The sequence below is a fragment of the Truncatella angustata genome, assembly GCF_020726525.1.
Source record: "Truncatella angustata strain MPI-SDFR-AT-0073 chromosome Unknown BKA67scaffold_8, whole genome shotgun sequence".
Lineage (NCBI taxonomy): Eukaryota > Fungi > Ascomycota > Sordariomycetes > Amphisphaeriales > Sporocadaceae > Truncatella > Truncatella angustata.
The window spans coordinates 1,961,406-1,983,186 of record NW_025763388.1 but is presented as its reverse complement, the minus strand read 5'-3'; the positions used below and the strand labels follow the sequence as shown (position 1 = coordinate 1,983,186).

Genomic DNA, 21,781 nt, shown 5'->3' with positions numbered 1-21,781 from the left:
GCTCAATGTGGGGAAAAGCTCGAGCTTCTAAGGGACCTGGGTCCACATTTAGTACCCACCAGCCCGCCATCTCATCTCATGCAGGTGATGGTTTTAACTTAGCTACCATCCATGGTGCGCTGGCGGGCCGCAAGTGCCAGCAAGCACTACGTAAGTACAAACCGCTGCCCAAAGACAGCGGCTTGAAACCTGATAGACTAATCAGCCTCATGTGTAAGTAAGATCGAGCCGAAGGAGTGGCCCGAGATATTTACTGGCGAGTCTCCTGTCTTGTTGCGATCTTGTCAAACGTAGCCAGCGTAGGCAGTGAACAATGTGCCCCGTTAACAAACGTTGGCACATGATAAAATAAAAGGCCGCGGTTCTTTGGGCATCTTCAAATCAACTAACCTAGCGAAAAGGGGTATCTATAATTGAACAACGCCAAACGCAACGCAAACTTGCCAAGTATTACCAACAAGCAATCAGTAATGTAGGCCTCATATCCCGCATTCTCTCCAGCTGCCATTTTTATGGCCACTGTCGCATCAAGTCCTCCACCATGGATCGTATATGACCTCTGCTCTTGGCAGGGTACGCCTCAGAAAGCATTACCATCAATAGAGCCCGCGACTTGTGCTTGATCTCCTGCTCACCGTGACCTAGTTTAAAGCAAATGTTCTGGATTCTCGGCAATACAGGGGGGTTATGGTCATAGGCGCGTTGTAGATATTCACAGAGCGATAGTTCTTCTTCTTCTCTCCAATTGACTTCGACAGGCGCCACTTGGGAAAGTGATGACCTCCCTCGGATAGCTTGAGCGACCTTGCGGTTATGGTCCTTGATAGCTTTGATCCTCTCTTCACTTTCACGTTCTCGCTCGATTTTGATCTCTTCCTGCGTACGTAGTTGAAATTGGCGGATCCTTTCAGCCTGCTTCTGATTGTCATCTTCCTCCTTCAGTTTTCTGGGTGCTTCGTTGCGGAGTTTGCACAGGTTGGTTAATATCGGTCTGAGAGCTTCACGTGCCCTGACTTCTGCCTTTGGAGACGCTATATTCAGCGGACCGAGCTCGACCATGAGAGGCTCGTAGAGCTTCTCGAGCCATCCAATCTGCCTGCAGATGATATGTACCGTAGACACCGTAAAGCTCGCATTAGGCGTGTCCCCACCTAGTGACCACGACTTTCCGAGCACACGAATTGTTAGTGGTATAACTAACCGCACAAGGTCCTTCGCCATTTCTTGACGCGCATCGTGGTCTCCATTCGTAGAATTGTGTCGTGTGAAAGACAATCTCTCCGAGAGTATATAATCAATAGCTTCACCGGTTGTACGCAAATAGTGCTTTAGCAAACCATCGTGTTGGCTCAGGAAACGGTTCTGCGCAGCAATCTGTGGAGATGGGGGCGTCATCAACAGGAGTCGTTCCATCCTCAATAGGCACCTAGCTAGATGCTTTCCTGGGACAGTTTGCGCACAATTTTCTGTGAGACGTGTCTCCCAGTTCTTGGTCAGCGCAGACCAACCCAACCTTTTCATCAAGGTCTTAGCCTTAGACAGTGTTCCTGAGGGTAAACCAATGGTTACAGCACAGGTGCTGATCGGTAGATCAAAGAAGGCAAAGCCGTCTTCGCCGTCGCTAATCCCGCTATCCTGGCCATCTTGAGTTCTGGGGTGCATTGAGTTCTTGAATTTACGAACATCCCTGAGGAAGCGCGCGTCGAGGCTGTCAGATTCATCATTTCCTTCGTCGAGGCCGCTAGATTCATCCATTTCTTCGTCGTCGCAAATGGGTTGCAGCTGTTGACCCCCTTCTTCTGCGTCATAATCATCTCCTTGCTCATCCGTGGTTGCCACCTCACTCTCAGATTTCCCAACACCTTCAGTGTGCATGGCATGACCAGCAATCGTCTCTGCAGCATTGGCCTTGCCATCCATTGAAACGGTGTCGGTTCGACTCTGGATTTTTTCTGGAACATCCTCAAGCAAAGGCTGAACAAGCCGAAGAGTAGCCACAGGAGGTAGTTGGTCTTCCGAGTCTACTACTACTCGCATTTCTGCAATTGGTCTCGCAGGTATTGATGTCGGGGATTGAATATGGCCAGCCCCAGGTGGCGTTTCTAATCTTTGATCCTTGTGCGGCGAAGGAACAAGTTTTGACGTGAGTTTTTGCCGTCGCTTCTTCTGTTCGTCCATCCAAGGTGAGGCCTGAGGTTTCGAAACTTGTGGTTTATGGCTCGAGGAAGCGTTCTCGGGTGAATCTGGGAAGTCATAAAGATCCTTCAACTGATGATGGTTGTGCGAGAACAGGACGTTTTCTTTCCATTGACCTGATTGATGTCTCTGAATGCCTTGTTCCAGAGTTTCCTCCGTCGCGACGAGTCCATTTCGATTAGGCTGAACACTGAGATCAGTATCCTCTGGGTCGGACTCGTCAAGATGCTGCGGCTTGATAGGATCTTCTTGATCGTTCAGGTCAATAGCAGAAACATCCGAGTGCTGGTCGTAGGCATCTTGGGCTTCTGTTTGTAGTTGCCTGTCAGGCGAGTCGGTGCGTCTTGTAATGCCGCACGAGCTGTTCACCATGGCTAACATGGCGGGATCAACAACTTCGAAGTCGTCATCTTCAGTAGTAGTGCGAACACTACTCGCACCGTTGGAAGATGCGCTATTCGCTGGAAGGGCTGCATTGTTTCGTGCGAGATCAGAGGTCGGGTAACCATTGCTGCGTCGAGGTGGGGGTCGTAAGCCGTCTCCTGATCTCCCCGGCGCATTTATCTTACGTCTCTTGGCTGATCCGAGTTGACCAGTGTCTGCCTCGAGACGGCGCTTCGTAGGTGATTGCCTGATGGACAGTGTAGGATGCGGTCGCACCTGCTGCTTGCGAGGAGAGACAGCGGGAATGCCTTCGTCATCGGATTCGGAGCTAGAAGACGTTTCGTCGTGGTGCTCGTGTAGATCTTGTTCGACCCATTTCGCGCTGCCCCGAAGCCGTTGGGGCTCGGTCATCGTCGTCGTCGGTGGCAGGGGATTCCTGGCCCCCCTTCTCGTCGTCGGTGGCATGGCGAGATACTATGTAAGGTGTTGAAGACGGAGGGGTCGAATTCTGAGAAGGCCAGGAGCAAGCAGGGCTACCCTTGGTCTGTAATCGCATATCGGCGAAAAGAGTGGTTTTTACGCATCGAGAGAGTAGTAATTGTTCCGAGGAACACGCACTGAGATTGGTTCGTTGTCCAGTCGAGAGCTACATACCGTATTTCTCGACCCAGAGGCAGAAGCATGTAAGCGAGACCTATCCGCTTATGAGGTTGCTTATGCTCAAAACTACAGCTGATCTAACAACAAACTTCAGGCGGCCAGGCAACCAACCCACTGGGACCAAGCCACTGGAACCACTACTACAGTGCTCCGTACTAAGGTTAGGTAACTACAGTAGTTATGTAAACACCGAAATGACATCGTTTCTCGCGTCTGCGTCCGTGCGGGATGGTGGGGGAGGGACAAAACGTGGGGCAGAATGTACAGTATCGTCGCCGTAGCCTTTGTAGAGCTGATAATCTGCAGTTCCCTAACATGAAAGTCAAATAACTTCATTGTACATGAATACTATACGGAGAAGTCACGTTTTTAGACGTATCGTATCAAATCGAGGATATTTGCTCAGGAACCCAGTTCAAAGCTTCGATTCAGAACTTGGGGCAGCTGCTGGACCAGCACGCTGACAAACTTCATCATGGAGCCGCCTCCCATCCCAACCTTTAATGCAGCCTCTCCCTTCGCGACACTGGCAACTCTGGACCCAAATGTCTCCCATACCTTCATCGCCCCAACCAAGGAGATCAATGAGGGCCCAGATGTGTCTAGGTTCCTCGTGTCCACAGCCTACAGAGACATTGGCATATTCGTCTTACAGCTGAACAGGGCTTTGTGTCCCAGGAAGGTCAATGCAGAGGATGGAAAGGAAAGAACATACACATTCGAGCTTGGCTCAAAACTCGCAACCCAACCAGCAGAATCTGTAAAGAAGATACAGCACATCTTGTCAAAAGTGGAGTCGTACATTGACGAAGCACCTCCAGACAAGGGCCCCAGAAGGTTTGGAAACGTGAGCTTCCGCAAATGGTACAGCCTCCTCGAGGAAAGAATATCACATCTTTTGGAAGAAAACCTGCCGGAGTCCGTGTTGAAATTTCCGTCTTCCCAAAATGGGGGCGGTGCCACAGCGGAGGATGAGCTCAAAGCATATCTTTTAGGTGCCTTTGGGAGCGCCCAGAGACTGGATTACGGCACTGGCCACGAGCTCAGTTTTCTTGCTTTCCTCATTAGCCTGTGGAAGCTTGGGGCATTTAAGGATGGTCAGCCCAACGGCGATATTGAACGAAATATTGTTCTTGGCGCCATCGAGCCATATCTCAGAGTTGTACGAAAGCTCATCCTCACCTACACTCTGGAGCCCGCCGGGTCTCATGGAGTGTGGGGTCTCGATGATCATTCATTCCAGCCTTACATATACGGCTCAGCACAACTCACGCGGCCAATTACTGATTCCGAGGAGATGCCAGTAGAGGGCTCACGTTTTGGAGCTCCAAGACTAGATTCCGTATCCAAGGCTGAGAAGGTCCAAGACTACAGAGAAACCAACATGTACTTCTCTGCTGTCGGCTTCATATATGACGTAAAGACAGGTCTTTTTGGAGAACACAGCTCCGTCCTACATTCTCTCTCTCAAGTCAAATTGGGTTGGGGTAAGATCAACTCGGTACGTCTTGATTTTCTTACTATGCCCTTCGAGGCACTGCTAACTGACAAAATAGGGAATGCTCAAAATGTTCAACGGCGAGGTACTATCGAAATTCCCAGTTGTACAACACCTCCCTTTTGGATCCCTCATCTCATGGGAGCGAGACCCTAATGCCAAGGAGCCTCACCAGTCAGTTCATATGGTGAACCAACCTATTGCAGCCGCTGCTCTGAAGTCCAACAGCCCTGCTCCAGGACCTGGCACAGCGGCTCCTTGGGCGAAACCTGGAAACATGCCACCACCAATGCAAGCGCCATGGGCCGCAGGCCAACCTACAGCGCGGGCATATCCAACGCAGCCGACGCCTCCAGGTGCGACCACAAGGGCGCCGACCGGTGTTCAGCCCCCAGCAAGACCAACTGTGCCGCAGGCTGGATCAACAGATGCACATATCACCGTCACCAAGGCGCCATGGGCAAAAGACTGAGACATCAGGTTTTACTGGTGATGCAGAAAACAGACGAGATGCAACGCATACGCCTCTCGAAGAGCTTAGGGCCCTCCCAAGGACTCTCGACTCGTGTCTGACAATGAAACGGGTACATAATTAGCTTATCCGTGATGGCAAGACGACGATCTCCACGTCCGCGCACTGCAGGCAAATCCGAACCAATGTTGATAGTGCTCATCTCCACACCTTTGTTAGCTGAAGGTCGGCTAGAGACTACGAGAAGCATGAGGACTTATAGCAAATAGTAAACTGATTGGCAGTAGCCACTGTGTTGCGAACATTGCCGGCACGTGCTAAATTTGTGGAAGCCTCTATTTTCTATCCGCCGACATCCATGTTCTATTCGTATTTATCTTCAACTTCAGTACACCTGCTTCCTATCTCTTCCTATCTCATACACCAAGTGCCTATTTCCCCTCGACTTTTCGGCATTAGTCCGCTGTTGTAGGCTTATGTGACCATGATACAGAGAATACCGACATTTCCAGAGTAGAGACTGTGGATTCTGTGGTGCTAGCCATCCTGGGTTTGTGTGCTGGAGTTTGGAAGTCGTTAGAGTTGTGTGCCATGGCGGGAGTCGTGGCGGGTGTATGTATTTTCCTGATTGGGACGAAATTGGGATGGCGCTTAGACCTTCACGGACTCATTAACAAATGATCGTCACTTCGGGAAGAGTGCCAGCATTGTATTTATTCACGGGAGTTCCACTTCATTTGTGATGCTGGTGTTCTCTAGCCTACAGTAACCAGACCTGTCAGACTTATACGGGCCATGCCTCCCAGATTAGCTTATTTCTCTTCAATCACAGGTTCCATGGCTCAAGCTCAGTCATAGTAGTCGTCATCTTCACCACTATAGTCATCATAGTCGTCGTAGTCGTCATCTCCGCAGTCCTCATCATATCCGCCGCTGTCCTCATGGTCATCTACTCCACCACCACAGCCACCTTTTTCACTGCCTTCCTCGTCGGAAGAGTCGCCATCGCCGACGTTCTTGTACTCTTCCTCCGTATGTCCGTACCTTCTTGCAGGCCCATCGTCTCCACCTTCATGGCTGCCATCATACGAGTTCTAGCCCTCATTGGCAGCAACACCCCTGCCGTGATAACGGCCATTGGAGCCAGCATACGAGCGCCCGCCTTCACGCTGGCCACCTACAGAACTTCCATGACGGCGAGGAGCCTTCAGCTAGAGCATGTTGCATATCCCCGTCGCGGAATCCTTGTATGATCGACTTGGCCCCGTTGTTTACGTGTTGCTCTGTTGTCTTAAGGAAGGTCATTTCGACCTTGATCGATGCCTCCCTCCAAACGGAGGACTGCGGCCACTTTGTATGGCGATTCCTCAAGGAAACCTCAAACGGTGGTCGCTGAAAATGGTCTTAGAAAACAAAGCGAGGGGAATCACGATCAAGTTGCTTGGTTTTGAGAAGGGATGATGGTAAGGTGCTGCGTATGAAAGGAAGGCAAGATAAAGGATTGGATTCAACTTTTGTAGGATAATCATCTACAAACACACTAGAATTACAGAAGTAGGTACAATTAACCCTATCCCCCGGTCGTCCTAACCAACATTCAAAGTGTATAGTACGAGACTCAAAGCCAAACACCTTTACCATAATCACTATGTAGACTTGGTGTCTAACCGGCCCTTCCGCAGTCCGGAAAGCAGTGGATGAAAGAGTTGGCGCACCCCCAAACTTTTTCACTACCTAGCATTGACCGACATCGACGTTTTTGAACGTCGAATGATCGTATCGATTAGCTTTTGTCGATTGCCTTCTTAGATTCTTGCTTATGAATAGGCTAGTGATCATACGAAACTCTAGGATCTGAATCCCCTTCGGACTCCGATCCCGATATCTACCCATTATGGTACGGAAGAAGTGCTGAAAGACTACGGCGTCGAATCTGATACTGCAAGCCTTCATCAGTTCCTTCAGATCTTTCTAAACCGTCTGGGTTGGTATTGTGGTTGTCGTCGTCGTCGTAGTCGTCATCTTCATCATCCTTGTCGGATGAACAAGTTGACGGCTCTCTACCGTGTTATTGACGTCCCGTTGAAAATTCATGTGTTAGAACGACGCCAAACGATTCCCCATGGTCACGGATTCAGTTTTTGCAGGAGTCAATGTAATCCTTTAGGTTGTTCGAATCAGGGTGTCCTAAGACTTTTCGGATGTGAGTTGCATCCCTCTCATCAAGTGCTTCAGCTACGGCTCGCTGACCATTGGTAGCCTGCTCAGATTTGACAATCGTGAAGGGGCGGGTACAGCCAGCAGGAATGCTTCTGGTCCATTGCTCAGCTATATACTTCGGCTTCTTCTTCTTTACAGCCTTCCGAATGGCTGAGACGACCCGTAGCCCGATGGCCAAACCTTCGTTGTTCCCTTTTCTGAAGCCACTGATTTTCAAGAAGTCTTGAATACTACCAAGGCCAAGCTCCCTAACAATGTCGACATCCCCACAAGGGACCCATGGCGAGAACGGGTCAGCTGCAATTTGCATTGTATTACTGAAAGTCATCTTGCATAAATGGCGGCCATGGAACTGTATTAGTTGACTTCTTCACAAAATTTTCAGCCTGTGTGGGAAAACCATTTGTCCAATACAGGTGCTTACTTCGACAGTGAGACTTATGTGATTTGAAGAAAGCAGGGCTACGTATCTTCAGACTTTTCGAGATTGCAGCTTGGAAGGAATCAACTCAAGTTGATGTTTCGTCACCGGTTGTTAAAATACTTTGGAGAATCAGTGTTCGTTCGACCAGACTACGGTTAATACTAGGGGTGGTGAAAATTTGGAAACTTGGAGTTATGGGAGAGTATATAGTTTTGTTAACTCAAATTGCATTCAGAAGGCAAGTGCACAATAACGCAAGGTGCAAAATCTTTGAGGTACTCGACGAAGGTACATGGGATCACTGCACAGGCAACTCGTATAATGGCCCTATAACTCCCTTACACCCAGTAATTTCGCCTTTCCATCAACAATAAATGTTCACATGCCTCTGTTGATTCTAATTGAGATGATGATATAATGCTCGGCCGTAATGGAGATTATTATCACGAATGACGATATATAATATTATGTTTGGGGCTATATGATGAAATTCTGGCTTGGTTTACCCACAACAGTTGCCCGCTCTATTCTTGGTGGTTCTGTAAAGCAATAATACCAAGTGAAGCATGCAGAAGTTCACGGGCGCAACTACGGATTCCGAATGGGCTTCCACTGATATAAGACATAATAACCCGATAATCACTAAGATGCTTAAGTTCTTTCAGACAAACTCTCAGGAGTATGCTATGGAATAAGACGGGTAATATAGTTAGACCATCTTTAAATCCAAATTAGTGCGATTTTCGTGAAAGCCTCCGCTACCAGCTTGAATGCAAAATGTCTCTAATTTAACTTCCCGTCCTCCAACGCCACTTCACATATGACGATATCACAACGTTTATATGAGTTTTCGATATGTCTGAGACGCTTGTTGAACATAAAATCACCAAACTCCTATGACTATTGTAATAAACTCAGGGTTTTTCGACATTGGAAAGCTCAGACCTGGCAGAATTACAACCCAGCTCTTAGATGTAAATTTCCTTTTCAGCTTTTTTTGTTAACTAACAATAGCACTCAACAGATTATATGTGATGACAAGGCTACCGGTGCAGCCATAGGATTCACAGTTGAGTGGGCACAAGAGATTCGAGAAACGCAAATTGCGCTCGTGAACTCCAAGCACTACTTCGTATCTCTCGCAATTGCACGTTCCGGCCGCAAACACCGTATTATTGTATCTTAAGTAATGGCATGGCCGAGGTTCAAATACAGTTATGGGAACATGATCCCATACTATGTAGTATTGGTTCTGTAGAATACCTGGTCTGATACAGAGAGTGGATAGCCATGCCCTGGCTAAAGTATGTGCTAAGCACTTAGATCCTTCGCGTCCTGCACCCGGAGATCAATTACCTGAAATGCTTAAAAGTGCCAGGGTGTCAGAGCTCTATCCGCCAGGCATAATGAATCCTGCGTCGGTTATGCCTTTATATTTTAGAATTCATTGCAGGATCCGGAACTATGGGACGCTTCTCGCGAGTCCCAATTGGACCAACCAATAAGAGCGTTTTCGCCATCATCCAATCCTTGCTGGAGGAGATTGAATTTTGCGCTTTAAAATAATCAACGAGCCATACAATGTACTGGGTCGATAAGCGAGGTCACCGGGCTAACCTGGTAGGGGCCTGGAACAGATGATGCGTCTCCATCACGATGGCCTCACTAATGATCCTATATATAAAAATACGAGGCAGGACTAACAAAGCTTGACAGAACGTTACCTCAAAGTTTATCCTTGCTGATATCTAAGCATAATCCAGTTAAGCTTTCGCTGCTATTTTGGTATACGTCTACTGTAAACAATAGTCCCATAGTAGCAGCAAATTCTACCGTGAGGCGGGATTTCTTTTTGTGACTTCGGGTGTCATGATAATGAGCACACAACTCCGGAATCCACGATTCGTTGACCAGTCGTATGATTTAAACAGTTGGTGTGCAATCCAAAGGTCCATTCCTTCGTTATCTTTGAATAAGAATCCTCACGATATATCGCTAACTGACGTTTGTGGTGCGAGATCACTCGGGCGCAGGATCATGCAGGCGATACATAGGCGACGGTGAAGGATCAGCCTAGTCCTATTCTACTCATTCTCAAATGATTTCCAGTCCCTCTCAGTACCTTTACCATACCCGCAAGGCCGTTGCGTTTCCGCAGACGAATAATCTTTAATCTCTTAGACCAAAATCAAACGGCCTGGGCCTTCAACAGCTCTGAACGCTGTTACGAATACAGATGGCGCCAAGCACTAATAATTGCTGTAGCTAACCTAGATTCTGTAACCGAAATCCGACGAACACATACGGGCAAGGTATGAACCTATGGCCATTCCGCAACAGCCATGAACCACGTGAAGTGTATTCGCTTCTAGAGTATAAAATCTGCGTCGATCTGCCCCTCTTGCGGACTTGATTTGAGACAGCAGACTTTGTTCCTCTGACCTTCCTTATACTCGGATTTAGCATTTCCTCATTTCGTATTCACATAGTACATCACATTCATTCGCTATACCTTTTATATACTAGTCATTCCTTGATTCGCTGACCATCATGTCTCTGTCAAAGTTGACCAACACTCTTTTGCTAACAAGTACCTTCTTGTCCAGTCTCGGACAGGCAGCTTGGCCCAAGCGTGGCCTCGCATCCAACGACGACATCAACATCTCCCAGTTCGGCGGCAGCTACCAGGGACAGCCATCCCAGGTCAACTGGCAGTACAACTGGGACAGCACGACGTCAAACAAGCAGTCGTACGCCGAGTATATCCCCATGCTCTGGGGTACATCGAGCGACCACACCAACCAATGGTCCAACAACGTGAACTACTGGCTCTCCAAGGGCTCGGGCCATATCCTTGGCTTCAACGAGCCCGAACGTTCGGACCAGGCCCATCTTTCTACCCAAGATGCCGCCAATGCTTTCAGGCAGTACCTGACACCCTTCAAGGGACGCGCCTCCATCGGCGCTCCAGCTGTGTCCAATGATGGGTACGGCTGGATCACAGACTTCATGGGCAAATGTCAAGATTGTGGCATTGACTTTATCCCTATCCACTGGTACAACGACTACACCCAGTTCAATGACTTCAAGAACTGGGTCACTTCCATCTGCAATCTAGGAAAGACCGTCTGGATTACTGAGGTGAGTAGTTATTCTTGACATTTTCGTGACATGGTTGGCGCTCAGGCACTAACAACCGGATAGTTCGAGGCATATGGTTCCATCGATCAGCAGAGTGCTTTCCTCAAGCAGGCTATCCCTTGGCTGGACAACAACAGCTGTGTCTACCGCTATGCCTACTTCGGTGCCGCGGACCCTTCCAAGTCCCTGCTCATGTACGACGGTCCGACACTCTCCCCCATGGGAATCCAGTACACATACACTCCCTACGGAGGCACCCCATGTGGAGGTGTCACCTGCTGAGCTGTTAAGTAGTTCTTGAGTACCTATTTTGGAATACTGTCAGTATGATGTTTAATATAACCCAATATAAGTCAATACTATCTTGTTAGTGTTCGTGCCCGGTGTTCCTGTGAACAGTGCGGGATGGGGCGCTTCCATCGCCCAACGTTCGTGAGAAGCAAGCCCGCTTAGCACGCCAAGATGAGTTATTGAAAAGTACTTTTGCTTGAGTGGAAAAATTGCGTGAGGAGACTTAGTTTCTTATTGCCAAGGCAAGTCGCCATCCGCTTCAAGCTGCAAGTAGCCTGGGTTGCGTTATGAACTAGATGTGGTGTCTTGCAGCATTTTACTTAGTCACATTGCTTGCTTTTACTGACTAAACCAAGCATCATTGCACTCGAAGAGGGAATTGTCAACGCAAATCTCAGGTGGTATACATATACCTTATAAATCGATTGAATTAATATGGAACTATTCAAACAATAGATTTGGATTATATCCTAAGAATTAGTTCTTCGAGCTCAAGAATCTTGAGTAATCATGTGAAGAAGTAATACCTAATGGATATCTTGGCTGTACTTATCTATTGATCGCTTGTTCAAGATTATGCCAAGTTCAGAAGATGTAGAAATGACATTCTCCAGCTAAAGCCGGACACTAAGCACCATTATACATATCGGCTGGGCCCTGCTGCTTTTATCCGGAGCCGTTGAAACAGTTTACTGGCATTAAAAGTATATTCGGAGGAAAAGATCAAAGCCAGCAACTGTATAGCCGTAATTTTGCTGTGTGATATTGATAGAAAGGTGATTACTGAGATATGGTTAAGGACGCGGCTCAATCCGTGCAGTCTTGTTACAAAGCAAAACTGGCCGTGAACAACACTGTGACGACACTTTTTATCAGAGTAAACCTCTGCCAAAAGCAGTCCGAATAATACAGCTGCACTTATTCGGTTCCGGGAATGGTGAAACCATAAGACAATGACCACATGTGACGTCATCTAAACCGGTAGTCAAACAGTGCCGGATAGCCGTTCTTGCCTATGTTGTGAATAAAACTTTTCTCCAGCAAGACTGGTCCCAAACACAGCAACAACATCATGTCATACAACAAACCGATGTCGAACCTGCAGGATGATGCGAGCATTTCCAATTGCGCCAGGTGACCTATCGCATTCAAGCGAACAGCAGTTCTCGATGCATCGCCGACTTTTCCCTGCACACCAACAGGGCCACATACTGGTAGATGGCGATTTTGTCAGTGCATCATCTATGGCCAGCTTGGATGATTGACACTCAGAAGCTCGCTTGCTGCGACATATGTTTTACATCAACTGGAATCACCCGACGGACAGAAGGACATGGGTAAGCTTACCGCCTGCGTGCCAAGCACACCTGAAAACCATCAATGGATTCTTCACGCAGCTTGAGAGCAGCTTTGCGTAGGGTGTTACTGCATTGGTCGTGTCACGTTGACACACTCCATAAGCGCTGGGGTGTGCCTAGCTGGAACCAAACAAGGCCGGATTGACATGATTTGGCCAACAAAAAGCACGAGTCTACACGGAGCATATGGGTTTCCACGAATGGGTCTTGAAGAGAACCAGAGTCTCTTGAATTGGGTATCTCTAAATCATGAACTATCTGGGAATTCACCTACTTGATGCATCCTAAGCAAAACCAACGCTTCAACACATTCAGGGTATCAATTGCAAAGAGACAAGACTCTGTGCAAGGTTATGGGTGTGTCCAACCAAAAGCCAGAAGCTAGAAGCCAGGCGACTAGGCGGCAGGCGCTGCTGGGGTAGCAACCGGAGCAGCAGCCTCCTCAGCCTTAGGAGGCTCGCTTTCGACAGGAGCAGCGGCTGTGGCAGAAGGTGCAACAGGAGCAGCAGCAGCAGCAACGGGAGCAGCAGCAGTAACAGGGTCAGCGGCAGCAACAGCGGCGGCAGTCTCGGTGGTCCCGGCGGCAGCTGGGAATTGTTATCAAAACTGTATCTTGTCAGAATTAAGAGGGGACCATACGCTCAGTGGCCTTGGCCTCCGTGGTAGCAGCAGGGGCGACAGCGGGTTCGGCAGCGGGTTCGGCAGCGGGCTCGGCAGCAGCAGCTAATTGTGCGATCAGTTTTATTTCCTTCTATCCGTGTCAATTAGGATTTCTTACGGGCGGCGGGAGCCTCAGCCTTGGTGGTATCATTGGCAGCAGCAGATGTGGTGTCAACCTTGGGAGCTTCAGCCGCGGTAGGGGCAGCAGCAGCGGCGGCAGCCGGGGCAGCTGCGGTGGTTGTAGCCTCCGCAGGCTTGGTCTCGTCGGCCTTGGTTTCAGTGGCAGGTTTCTCGGCGGGCTTCTTGCTCTTCTTCGAGAAAGCAGCCTTAAGCTTGGCCTTGAGGTTGTCAAGGGCACCTAGAGCTGGATGGTTACGCTTGGTCAGTCGCTGATGTATCTGATGAGAGAGTGCTGATTGAGTGGAATAAGAAAAGACTTTCGCTGGTTGAGCGATAGCCGCGAAAGCTCAACAAGCAAGCACAAGCAAGCGAGGTGGGAGTGGGATTGGGATTTGGACACATGCGATGCCAAATGTACTTACGAACTCCACCCATTTTGTCGGTGTTGATGCACGGTGTAGTGGTGAGATGTTCTTGGATAGATCGTTGCAGTATGATCTCGTGGCTTTGAGAAGATGAGAGATTGCGGGAAAGATGTGAGATCTTCCAGGGTTGAAATACCAGCTGCATGCTCAGCTCACCAGTTTGGGGCCTGGTCATGGGTTGGAAATTGGATGAAGCGATAAGTGATAGTCGGCGCTAACGACCGCTATGGCACGGACCAACAGAGCCCATCTATCCCTGCTAGACCTTATTTTCCCTGCATCTTTGGCGCTGTGGATGGGATCCAACGTTGGCATTCCTGTCCAGAAGCGAGTGCAGCCAACAATCGCCTACATATCCAACAATCTTGTTCTCGAGGACAAGCAATCATAAGCTTACGTTGGTTCGTTCGGCTACGCGAAGGCTATGAGAAGATAGCCAGGATCGCTACTTATAGGTTTACCTCAGGGTCGGATATTGTTCGCTGGGTCATTCCAGCCATATTCAACACTTATGTGTTTAATTTCGAGTTTCCGAGCACAATGGCCCCGACGCGAGAGGCAGGCACAGCCTATCGTGCTCCGAGATGACGGCATTTGCTGGCACTCTAATTAGCGCCGATCCAAGACAGACCTACCATAAGACTAGGCGTAGCATACCCCAGTTTCCGTGATTCACAAGGCTATATTTAATGTTTGGCCGGTTTTATCTTGATGGGCGGTCATTAGAAAACATACCTGAAATCTGAAGTTTTGGAAATGCTAATTAGCCATCCACCAAAGTCAAAGTTCAAGTCGAAATTCGAGTCAAAATCTCACGTCGTCGGGTCCCCCTTATTTCCTTCTTCCGCTGCATATATACAGAGTTCCCAATCACCCGGATCCCGCGCTGCCACGGCTCTCGTCAGTCACACGATGGAACCAGCCCATGCTTTGTGCGTTTGATAGCACACTGCATTTCCTGTCAAGTTTGTGTGTTCCTTCTTTCCGAGGCACGTTTGATACTTCAATGCAGTCTTCCATGTCTCTGCCGCTGTTTCAGCTATGCAAAAGGTGTTAGTAAACACCGACCACCCTGTAACAACCAGCCGATGGCGGCCCAGCCCGCACTAATCTCCACGGGTTGCAGCGTGAGTCAATTATAACCTCAGTCCATTGTGGTTCTTGCGTCGGATGGTCTAGTATTGTAGTGCACCCACGTGAAGAAGGGACATAGCTCGGGTTTCGTGTCGCCCTCCTACGCTCGTATCTAGCTGTATGGATCCACGGCTCCGAAAAGCCGGTGCGATCAATAATGACCCGGATAGAGCACCTTTGTTGTTCGGTGATTATACCCAAAGCTTGCAAACCACACCCAATCGGCTTGCAACCGTTGAGCGCGTGTAGCGTGACACCGAGGTCGGGACTCTGCGAGTGTCCAGCTGACAACATTTAATTAGACGTCTTCTCGACAGATAGGCAGCAAATCTCGGAAGGATTCCGTTCATCGGCCGTTATCGCGACTCTTGAGTGTCATTTTGCTGACTTACTCGAAGGTTTGGACTCAGTGACAGCAGAGGCTGTCATGTGTGGGGTTGGATCACTGTCCCACTTCTCCATAAATCTTACGCGGATTCCACTACTCTTGGGCAGTGAGGTAATGAGGTGGACTACTTGAAAGCACCACAGGAGCACTCAGAAGTTTCCAAAGCTCTTACGTCATTAAGCGAACTCGACTCATTTATAGACGAATTCAAGTCACTTCTTAGAGGATCACAACTCAGAAAAAGTCTATTCAATCTCGAAGAAAACCACTCAAACTCTTGAATTTTCGAATCACTTCCCAATACTATGGCTCCCGTTGTTCATCTCGTGCGCCACGCGCAAGGATATCATAACTTAAGTCACGAAAACGAGAAGTTTCCTGATCCAGATTTGACGCCTTTTGGTGAGGAACAATGCAGGAATCTCCGGGATACTTTCCCCAACCACGACAAGATCACTCACCTGTGTGCCTCGCCACTCCGTCGTACGTTGTACACTTGTCTGCATTCATTTGAACCTGTGGCCAAGAAGGGCAAGAAGGTGATCGCCATTCCAGACGCTCAGGAAATGTCGTTGCAGCCGTGTGATCATGGCTCCGATCTGTCAAAAATCAAGGCAGAGTTCGGCGACAAGGTAGACTTCTCGCTTGCCTGGGACGGTTGGAATGACAAGTCGCCTGACAGCAAGTACTATCCGGATCCAGCCAAACTTGATGCACGTGCAAGACGTGTCCGACGTACATTGCGAGAACTCGCACAAAAGCACGGCGACGACGCACAGATCGTTCTGGTGACCCACGGAGGTATCGTGCATTTCTTGACAGGCGACTGGGAAGGCATTCCTCAAGGAGGAGCTACTGGGTGGGCTAATACCGAGTACCGCTCGTACGTGTTTAAGGACCCAACAGGCGCAGACCCCGACGCTTTGCTGCAAGAGACACGTCCCAGCTGGCGCGAGCGACGTGGAAGCGCAATTCCTCTGACAGAGACGGAGAACATGGAAGCACGTTCGGTGGTCCAAAAGATGGTCGAGGGAGAAAATGCTACTGATATGGAAGCCCGTTCGAGAGCTGCGTCTGAAAAGCCGGAGTAAAAAGAATTTTAGTAACTAAACGATTGGACGCGCAGTGTCGCGACAGAAAGTGCGAACTATAGAGTAGATACAACCGCAATTGGGCATGACATACATAGGTTATGATTGTAAAGATCGATGGCGTGTCCCGAGATACAGGTAGACAGCACTCATGAGGCTGCTCGCAGTTTTCCTGATGCCAAATTGTAATTCACCTAGCACCCCAAACATGCACCCTAAGATATATTTCGACTCCTGAGATAAATATATCAACTCGGCTTCTTGCGGTTCGGAAAGTAAAAGAAATTTGACAAAATTGTTCAGGCATTTGTATATTGTTTCAAGAGGCATTAAGACTTACACGATGGCTGCGGCCGCTCCCGTCACTTGGGGAAGGAGAGTTCAAGAACAATTGGCTTTTTTGCCCTCAGCAAGCTCTGGCTTAACACTCACGCAGCCTTCCTGCCAATCAGATAGCTGCTAATAGACAAGGACTTTAGGTAACTTTTGAAGTCAGCCGCACGAAACGCCTGGCATCTCCACATTTGAGTCATGTGTGGACCAGTCGTGTTCTCTTTTTCCTTCACCTAAGTATCAACACAATCCAAGTTATAGGATGGCAGGTTCAACTAGTAGATTAGACTTCATTGATATTGATTCCATGCCACTTGGCACTCCTAACGGCAGTGCTACTGGCAGTAGTGACACTCAGAATTCCTTGGCACCGGGTACTGCAACCGCCTCTGCGCCACGCCGGCGGACAGTACCACGAAAAGGTCATACCAAGTCGCGAAAAGGTACATCGCCTTTCCTTGTCTATGCATGTACCTATGAAGTCTAAGCATGCCGTTTTACAGGATGCCATCGGTGCAAGAGTCGAAAAGTCAAGTGTTCAGAACAAAAGCCGGATTGCCTACAGTGCCAGAGGCTGGGCTATCAATGCAGGTACACTGACCCGAACGAACAACCTGCACGCCCAACACCTTCCGTACCGGTACGCTCAACGGCAGGGATATTTCATTTGGAAGATTTGAGGTTCTTTCATCATTTTATGGTGACAGCATATCCCACATTGCCGCTTGGCCATGCAACGGTTTGGCGCGAGACGGCAGCTGTGGCGCATGGCGTATGCCTTTCCCCGGTGGTACAGTGTAACACCAAAGGACTGACGAATCAATAGTATGGTTTTCTGGCCCATTCAATACTTGGTCTCGCAGCGACACATCTTACCAATTCCGCCAACACCGACTTCTCTGCCCAAGCACTGAATCATAGAGTGATAGCGATACGTCTCGTGAATGAGAGATTATGTGACCCTATTCAAGATATTGCGATAGGAAATGCAGTATATGCCGCACTAATGTGTCTTACACAGCAGACACTATATATGAAGGATGCGATGGTTGAATTCCTCACCATCAAGAGGGGCTGTCGCATTGTAGGCGGAAGCCTTCTCCCATCACTCGAGGGCGAACCGGCATTTAAACCATACACGTCTAGTGGTCATGCTGCTGATATGCGCAAGGTGATTAAGAAACAGGGCGAACCGGTTAAGGATATTGCCTTGTTCGACGCGTTTGAGGACTCTGTGCTTCAGCTTGAGCCGCTGTGTACAAGAGATACGGAGGTCAATTATCACGCCGAATTGAAGAACGTAATTAACATCGCACGGATCTCGTCGGCTGATGGTAAGCCCTTGCACCCAACTTCTCAACTAATTTCATACTAAAATAAAGTACAAGCGTGGGAGACATTCACAGGTCTTTCCCTGCATACTGAACAGATGAACGAGGAAGAGTTTGCCTCGTTCGTCTCTCCTCAAAACTGGACCGCACAATTACTCCTCGTGCATTTCTTCCTCGTTGACTTCTTGCTGGGCGAGTTCGTGATACGCCCAAATCATAGTGCTTTTCGGCGGACGCGAAAGAAAGTTATATTATCCTGGATCGACAACATTGATCAAGGACTTCCGACCAACCACGCAAAGTATATGTCTTGGCCAAGATCGTTTTGCAGTCTACTGAAGGATTTGGATTCGTCCGTTTTGCGGGCGACATGGATACCACCCAGCGGCTTGGGGCAAGTCGAGATTGTTTCACCTTATTCAGAAGACAATGAGAGAATAATGAATAGATGATGTAACCATTGAGACTTTTGGGTGCCATTACTGGCAGTACTTGTTGGTTATTGAATCATTACTCTCTGCAAAATAACATGTTCAAATTTAAGACTGCACAGAAATATCACTTCAGATCACGCGCCATATGGAAACTTTGCAACCATATGTCCCATGTCATGAAAGCATGGTGACCTCTGCCATTGATGTCTATCCTATTAATCAAAGCTCCTGATTGAGGATCATGATATCTTCCGAGAATGAGATGGGTTTTAATCTGCATATCTTTCTCTCTGATATTTATGATGACCCACTCTCGCTTTACAAACACCAACTCTTTGCGCCTGGCCTTCCTCCACAACATGTCTGATTCTTCTTGACAACCAAGCCGCCTCGTTCATTCATGTTGGGTTTTCCGGGGCTCAGAATACCAGAGCCAGGTTGTACTTCGGAAGTACAGCGGTGTTTTTTAGGAGCCATATAGTGTTACAGACACAGGACAGTCGTCCGTCTGTAACCGAATCTGCACTGATCAATGTCTTTTTCGAATACACCATGTCTATCTCCGGCATATAGTCCAACACTTCTTTTGAGTTCTCCTGATCAATACAGTACTTGTCGCATTTATTCATAACTAAACATGATATCTCTGATCTTGATAATGAGCTTCATGAAGTCTTTCTATTGAAAATTGTTTGCAGCCTGAATAAGTCCTGATTTGTGGGTTGGAGTTTCGGTGCTCGAGGTGTCAAGTCAACTTAATATTGTAGACCGAACAGTTTGGTTGTTTCCACTCTCTCTCCTTTCAGCGCCCGTAATTCGTAACGTTTCCAGGTCACAAGCCACATATATAAGTAGCTCCTATCCACATTGAACGGTGTTTGACGAATTACACAGTATGTATGGTCTCCGAGAAGGGCTAGATTACCGATCGGAGTGCTAAGCTACAGCCTGCCCCACCAGACAAGGGGGCCACTGCCTACCGGTTTGTTGGAGAGTTTACCACGTCCCACCTATCAGGTCCTCCTAACCTCGTTTGCATTTCTATGGTTTGTATCTTACAAACCAGTTCACTGTGTTGGCTCAACACGCATAAGCGAACTGTCTTGTCTTAACGGGCCCGACGTCTCGTAGGGCATCTAGACTTAGACAAGGAACTAGCCCGGCAAAATATTGGTTGCTTCCACCAGTATGTTAATTGAGAATCGGCTTAGAAATCTGGCTTCAGTCGTGGGTGTCATACTGGTTTGAGTTGAGCTCGTCGGCTACTTAAATAAGCAGCGGCCTCCTCGAATACTGGAATGTTTCTGCTGATACCCTCAATTGTCCTCCTTTTCCAGTGGAGTTTTATCCTTTCGGCTACCTTCCTTTGTAGAGATCCCCGAACGCGGTGTCGAAAATGGAGTCTGCTTTGTTCGGCAGCCTGGTGCAAGTCGAATCACAAAACAGTCGGCTCCCAAGCCACCCTGAGAAGGCAGTTCATCGTAATCGTTCTAATGTCTCTGGTGGTGATCCTATTGAGCTCACAAATGTCTCCCGACCAACTATGGCATTTTCGGGAGCGACTGCTCTTGATCTTGGAATGAGTCGATCTGCAAGTCTATCTGACGACATGGGTGCCGTCGAAGTCCTCCCAAGCATTTTCGACTCCAAGGGTAATAAACTTCGACTTGCTGCTTGTTGCAGTATGGGATTCTTGGGCGGCCTCAACGACTCGGCAGCTGGCGCTTTGATTCCTTACATGGAAACGTAAGCAGGCCCTTCTCAGAAATTGAGTACCTCATCTTACACACTCTTGCGCAGTCACTATGGCATTGGGTATGGCGTCGTCTCTCTTATCTTTGTCGGCGTTGCATTGGGCTTCATCATGGCAGCACCTTGCGTCGCTAGCCTACAGAACCGCTTAGGCCTAGCAAAAGTGTTTGGGTTAGGCGAGCTGCTCTTCATCGCTGGCTACATTCCCATCGCAGCAACAGCGCCCATCCCTGTGATTGTCATCTCCTTCTTTATAGTTGGCTTTGGATGTGCGACCAACCTCGCCGTCTATAATGTCTGGCTTGCCAATCACAAAGAAGCAGCCACTGCTCTAGGCTTTGTGCACGGCATGTATGGCGTAGGCGGCATCGTTGGCCCGTTGATTGCGACAAGCATGGTTTCTAACGGCGTGCTTTGGAGCCGATTCTACCTAGTAACTATGGGTGTTGCAGCTCTTAACATGGCATTCACTATCTTGACATTTTGGAAGTATGAACAAGAGACTTATATCCCGCAAACAGCCGCAGAAACCTCCCCAGCTGGAGCTCAACAGCTGTCCGCTATGTTATTGGCTTTCAAGACCAGAGTTGTCCTCGTCGGGGCCATGTTCATATTTGCTTACCAAGGCGCAGAAGTTTCAATATCAGGCTGGGTCATTTCGTTTTTAATAGCTTCAAGAAATGGGGAACCATCCCGAGTCGGTTATGTCACATCTGGTTTTTGGGCAGGCATCACTCTAGGGCGGTTCTTCCTTTCGCCTCTGGGGCCTCGGATTGGCGAGAAAAGATTCGTTTACGGGCTCGTCGTCGGCTCTGCTATCTTTGAACTCCTTGTTTGGCTTGTACCGAACGTCGTCGGAGACGCAGTTGCTGTGGCCATTGTCGGCCTGCTCCTAGGCCCAATATACCCCGCTGCCGCCGTGGTTTTCACCAGAAATTTGTCCAAAAAGGAGCAAGCAAGTGGACTGGCTGTGATCAGTGCATTCGGGAGTTCGGGAGGTGCTATTGCTCCATTCACAACTGGAATATTGGCCCAGGTTGTCGGGACTTTTGTGCTCCATCCTATTGCGATTGGTCTATTTGCAGTCATGATCTTGTGCTGGTACTGTATCCCAACGCCACGGAAAAGAGCAGAGTAATTTCAGACGACCTTTGTTTTTATTCTTCGATCGAGAAATCAAACATTTCTATGCAGCCTTTGGATTGCTGAGTGATTGTTCTTCTACCTCCTTCGCTTCGGTACATATAACCGAAGAGATACACACCAAGAGTCCCATTTTCTACATATGTCGGTAACAGGCATATGTTAAAAATCCACCTTGACTCGGAAGTTGTCATTTTCATGACCACGTATTGGAGCCGCACTGAAATTAGTGGAGTCAGTACATATGTAATTGTGGGTACCAAATAGCACTTAATAGCCACGAATTAGCGCTTGGGTAATTTCATTGGCTTGTTCTGACCGCGACT

The 21,781-nt window shown here is 48.5% G+C and overlaps 7 protein-coding genes across 7 annotated transcripts; 5 read left to right on the top strand and 2 right to left on the bottom strand.

The window, feature by feature from the left end:
* Positions 1 to 303: 303 nt before the first annotated feature.
* Positions 304 to 3,284, bottom strand: BKA67DRAFT_401053 (uncharacterized protein). The gene is made up of 2 exons (XM_046096690.1): positions 636 to 3,284; positions 304 to 579 (listed from the first exon to the last, which is right to left on the bottom strand). Exons 1-2 carry the CDS (start codon positions 3,043 to 3,045, stop codon positions 386 to 388), a joined length of 2,604 nt encoding a protein of 867 aa, XP_045954437.1. The 5' UTR covers positions 3,046 to 3,284; the 3' UTR covers positions 304 to 385.
* A 431-nt stretch (positions 3,285 to 3,715) lies between these two features.
* BKA67DRAFT_539754 (phosphotyrosyl phosphatase activator) lies at positions 3,716 to 5,210 on the top strand (the record flags this gene model as incomplete). The annotated part of the gene is made up of 2 exons (XM_046100688.1): positions 3,716 to 4,741; positions 4,797 to 5,210. 2 exons carry the CDS (start codon positions 3,716 to 3,718, stop codon positions 5,208 to 5,210), a joined length of 1,440 nt encoding a protein of 479 aa, XP_045954436.1.
* Positions 5,211 to 10,404: 5,194 nt separating this feature from the next.
* On the top strand, positions 10,405 to 11,718 carry BKA67DRAFT_638726 (glycosyl hydrolase catalytic core-domain-containing protein; the record flags this gene model as incomplete). The annotated part of the gene is made up of 2 exons (XM_046105718.1): positions 10,405 to 10,995; positions 11,059 to 11,718. 2 exons carry the CDS (start codon positions 10,405 to 10,407, stop codon positions 11,275 to 11,277), a joined length of 810 nt encoding a protein of 269 aa, XP_045954435.1. The 3' UTR covers positions 11,278 to 11,718.
* Positions 11,719 to 13,040: 1,322 nt separating this feature from the next.
* BKA67DRAFT_539750 (uncharacterized protein) lies at positions 13,041 to 14,349 on the bottom strand (the record flags this gene model as incomplete). The annotated part of the gene is made up of 7 exons (XM_046100687.1): positions 13,041 to 13,231; positions 13,284 to 13,367; positions 13,423 to 13,702; positions 13,847 to 13,897; positions 14,087 to 14,166; positions 14,247 to 14,271; positions 14,311 to 14,349. The coding sequence occupies 7 exons, from the start codon at positions 14,347 to 14,349 to the stop codon at positions 13,041 to 13,043; spliced, it is 750 nt and encodes a 249-aa protein (XP_045954434.1).
* Positions 14,350 to 15,676: 1,327 nt separating this feature from the next.
* Positions 15,677 to 16,462, top strand: BKA67DRAFT_662663 (phosphoglycerate mutase; the record flags this gene model as incomplete). Its single annotated transcript, XM_046108049.1, has 1 exon — positions 15,677 to 16,462. The coding sequence occupies one exon, from the start codon at positions 15,677 to 15,679 to the stop codon at positions 16,460 to 16,462; it is 786 nt and encodes a 261-aa protein (XP_045954433.1).
* A 493-nt stretch (positions 16,463 to 16,955) lies between these two features.
* BKA67DRAFT_694886 (uncharacterized protein) lies at positions 16,956 to 18,677 on the top strand. Its single transcript, XM_046109285.1, has 4 exons — positions 16,956 to 17,238; positions 17,299 to 17,567; positions 17,622 to 18,129; positions 18,184 to 18,677. Exons 1-4 carry the CDS (start codon positions 17,058 to 17,060, stop codon positions 18,576 to 18,578), a joined length of 1,353 nt encoding a protein of 450 aa, XP_045954432.1. The 5' UTR covers positions 16,956 to 17,057; the 3' UTR covers positions 18,579 to 18,677.
* A 914-nt stretch (positions 18,678 to 19,591) lies between these two features.
* Positions 19,592 to 21,750, top strand: BKA67DRAFT_610716 (major facilitator superfamily domain-containing protein). Its single transcript, XM_046105389.1, has 2 exons — positions 19,592 to 20,306; positions 20,361 to 21,750. The coding sequence occupies exons 1-2, from the start codon at positions 19,957 to 19,959 to the stop codon at positions 21,448 to 21,450; spliced, it is 1,440 nt and encodes a 479-aa protein (XP_045954431.1). The 5' UTR covers positions 19,592 to 19,956; the 3' UTR covers positions 21,451 to 21,750.
* The last annotated feature ends 31 nt before the right edge of the window (positions 21,751 to 21,781 follow it).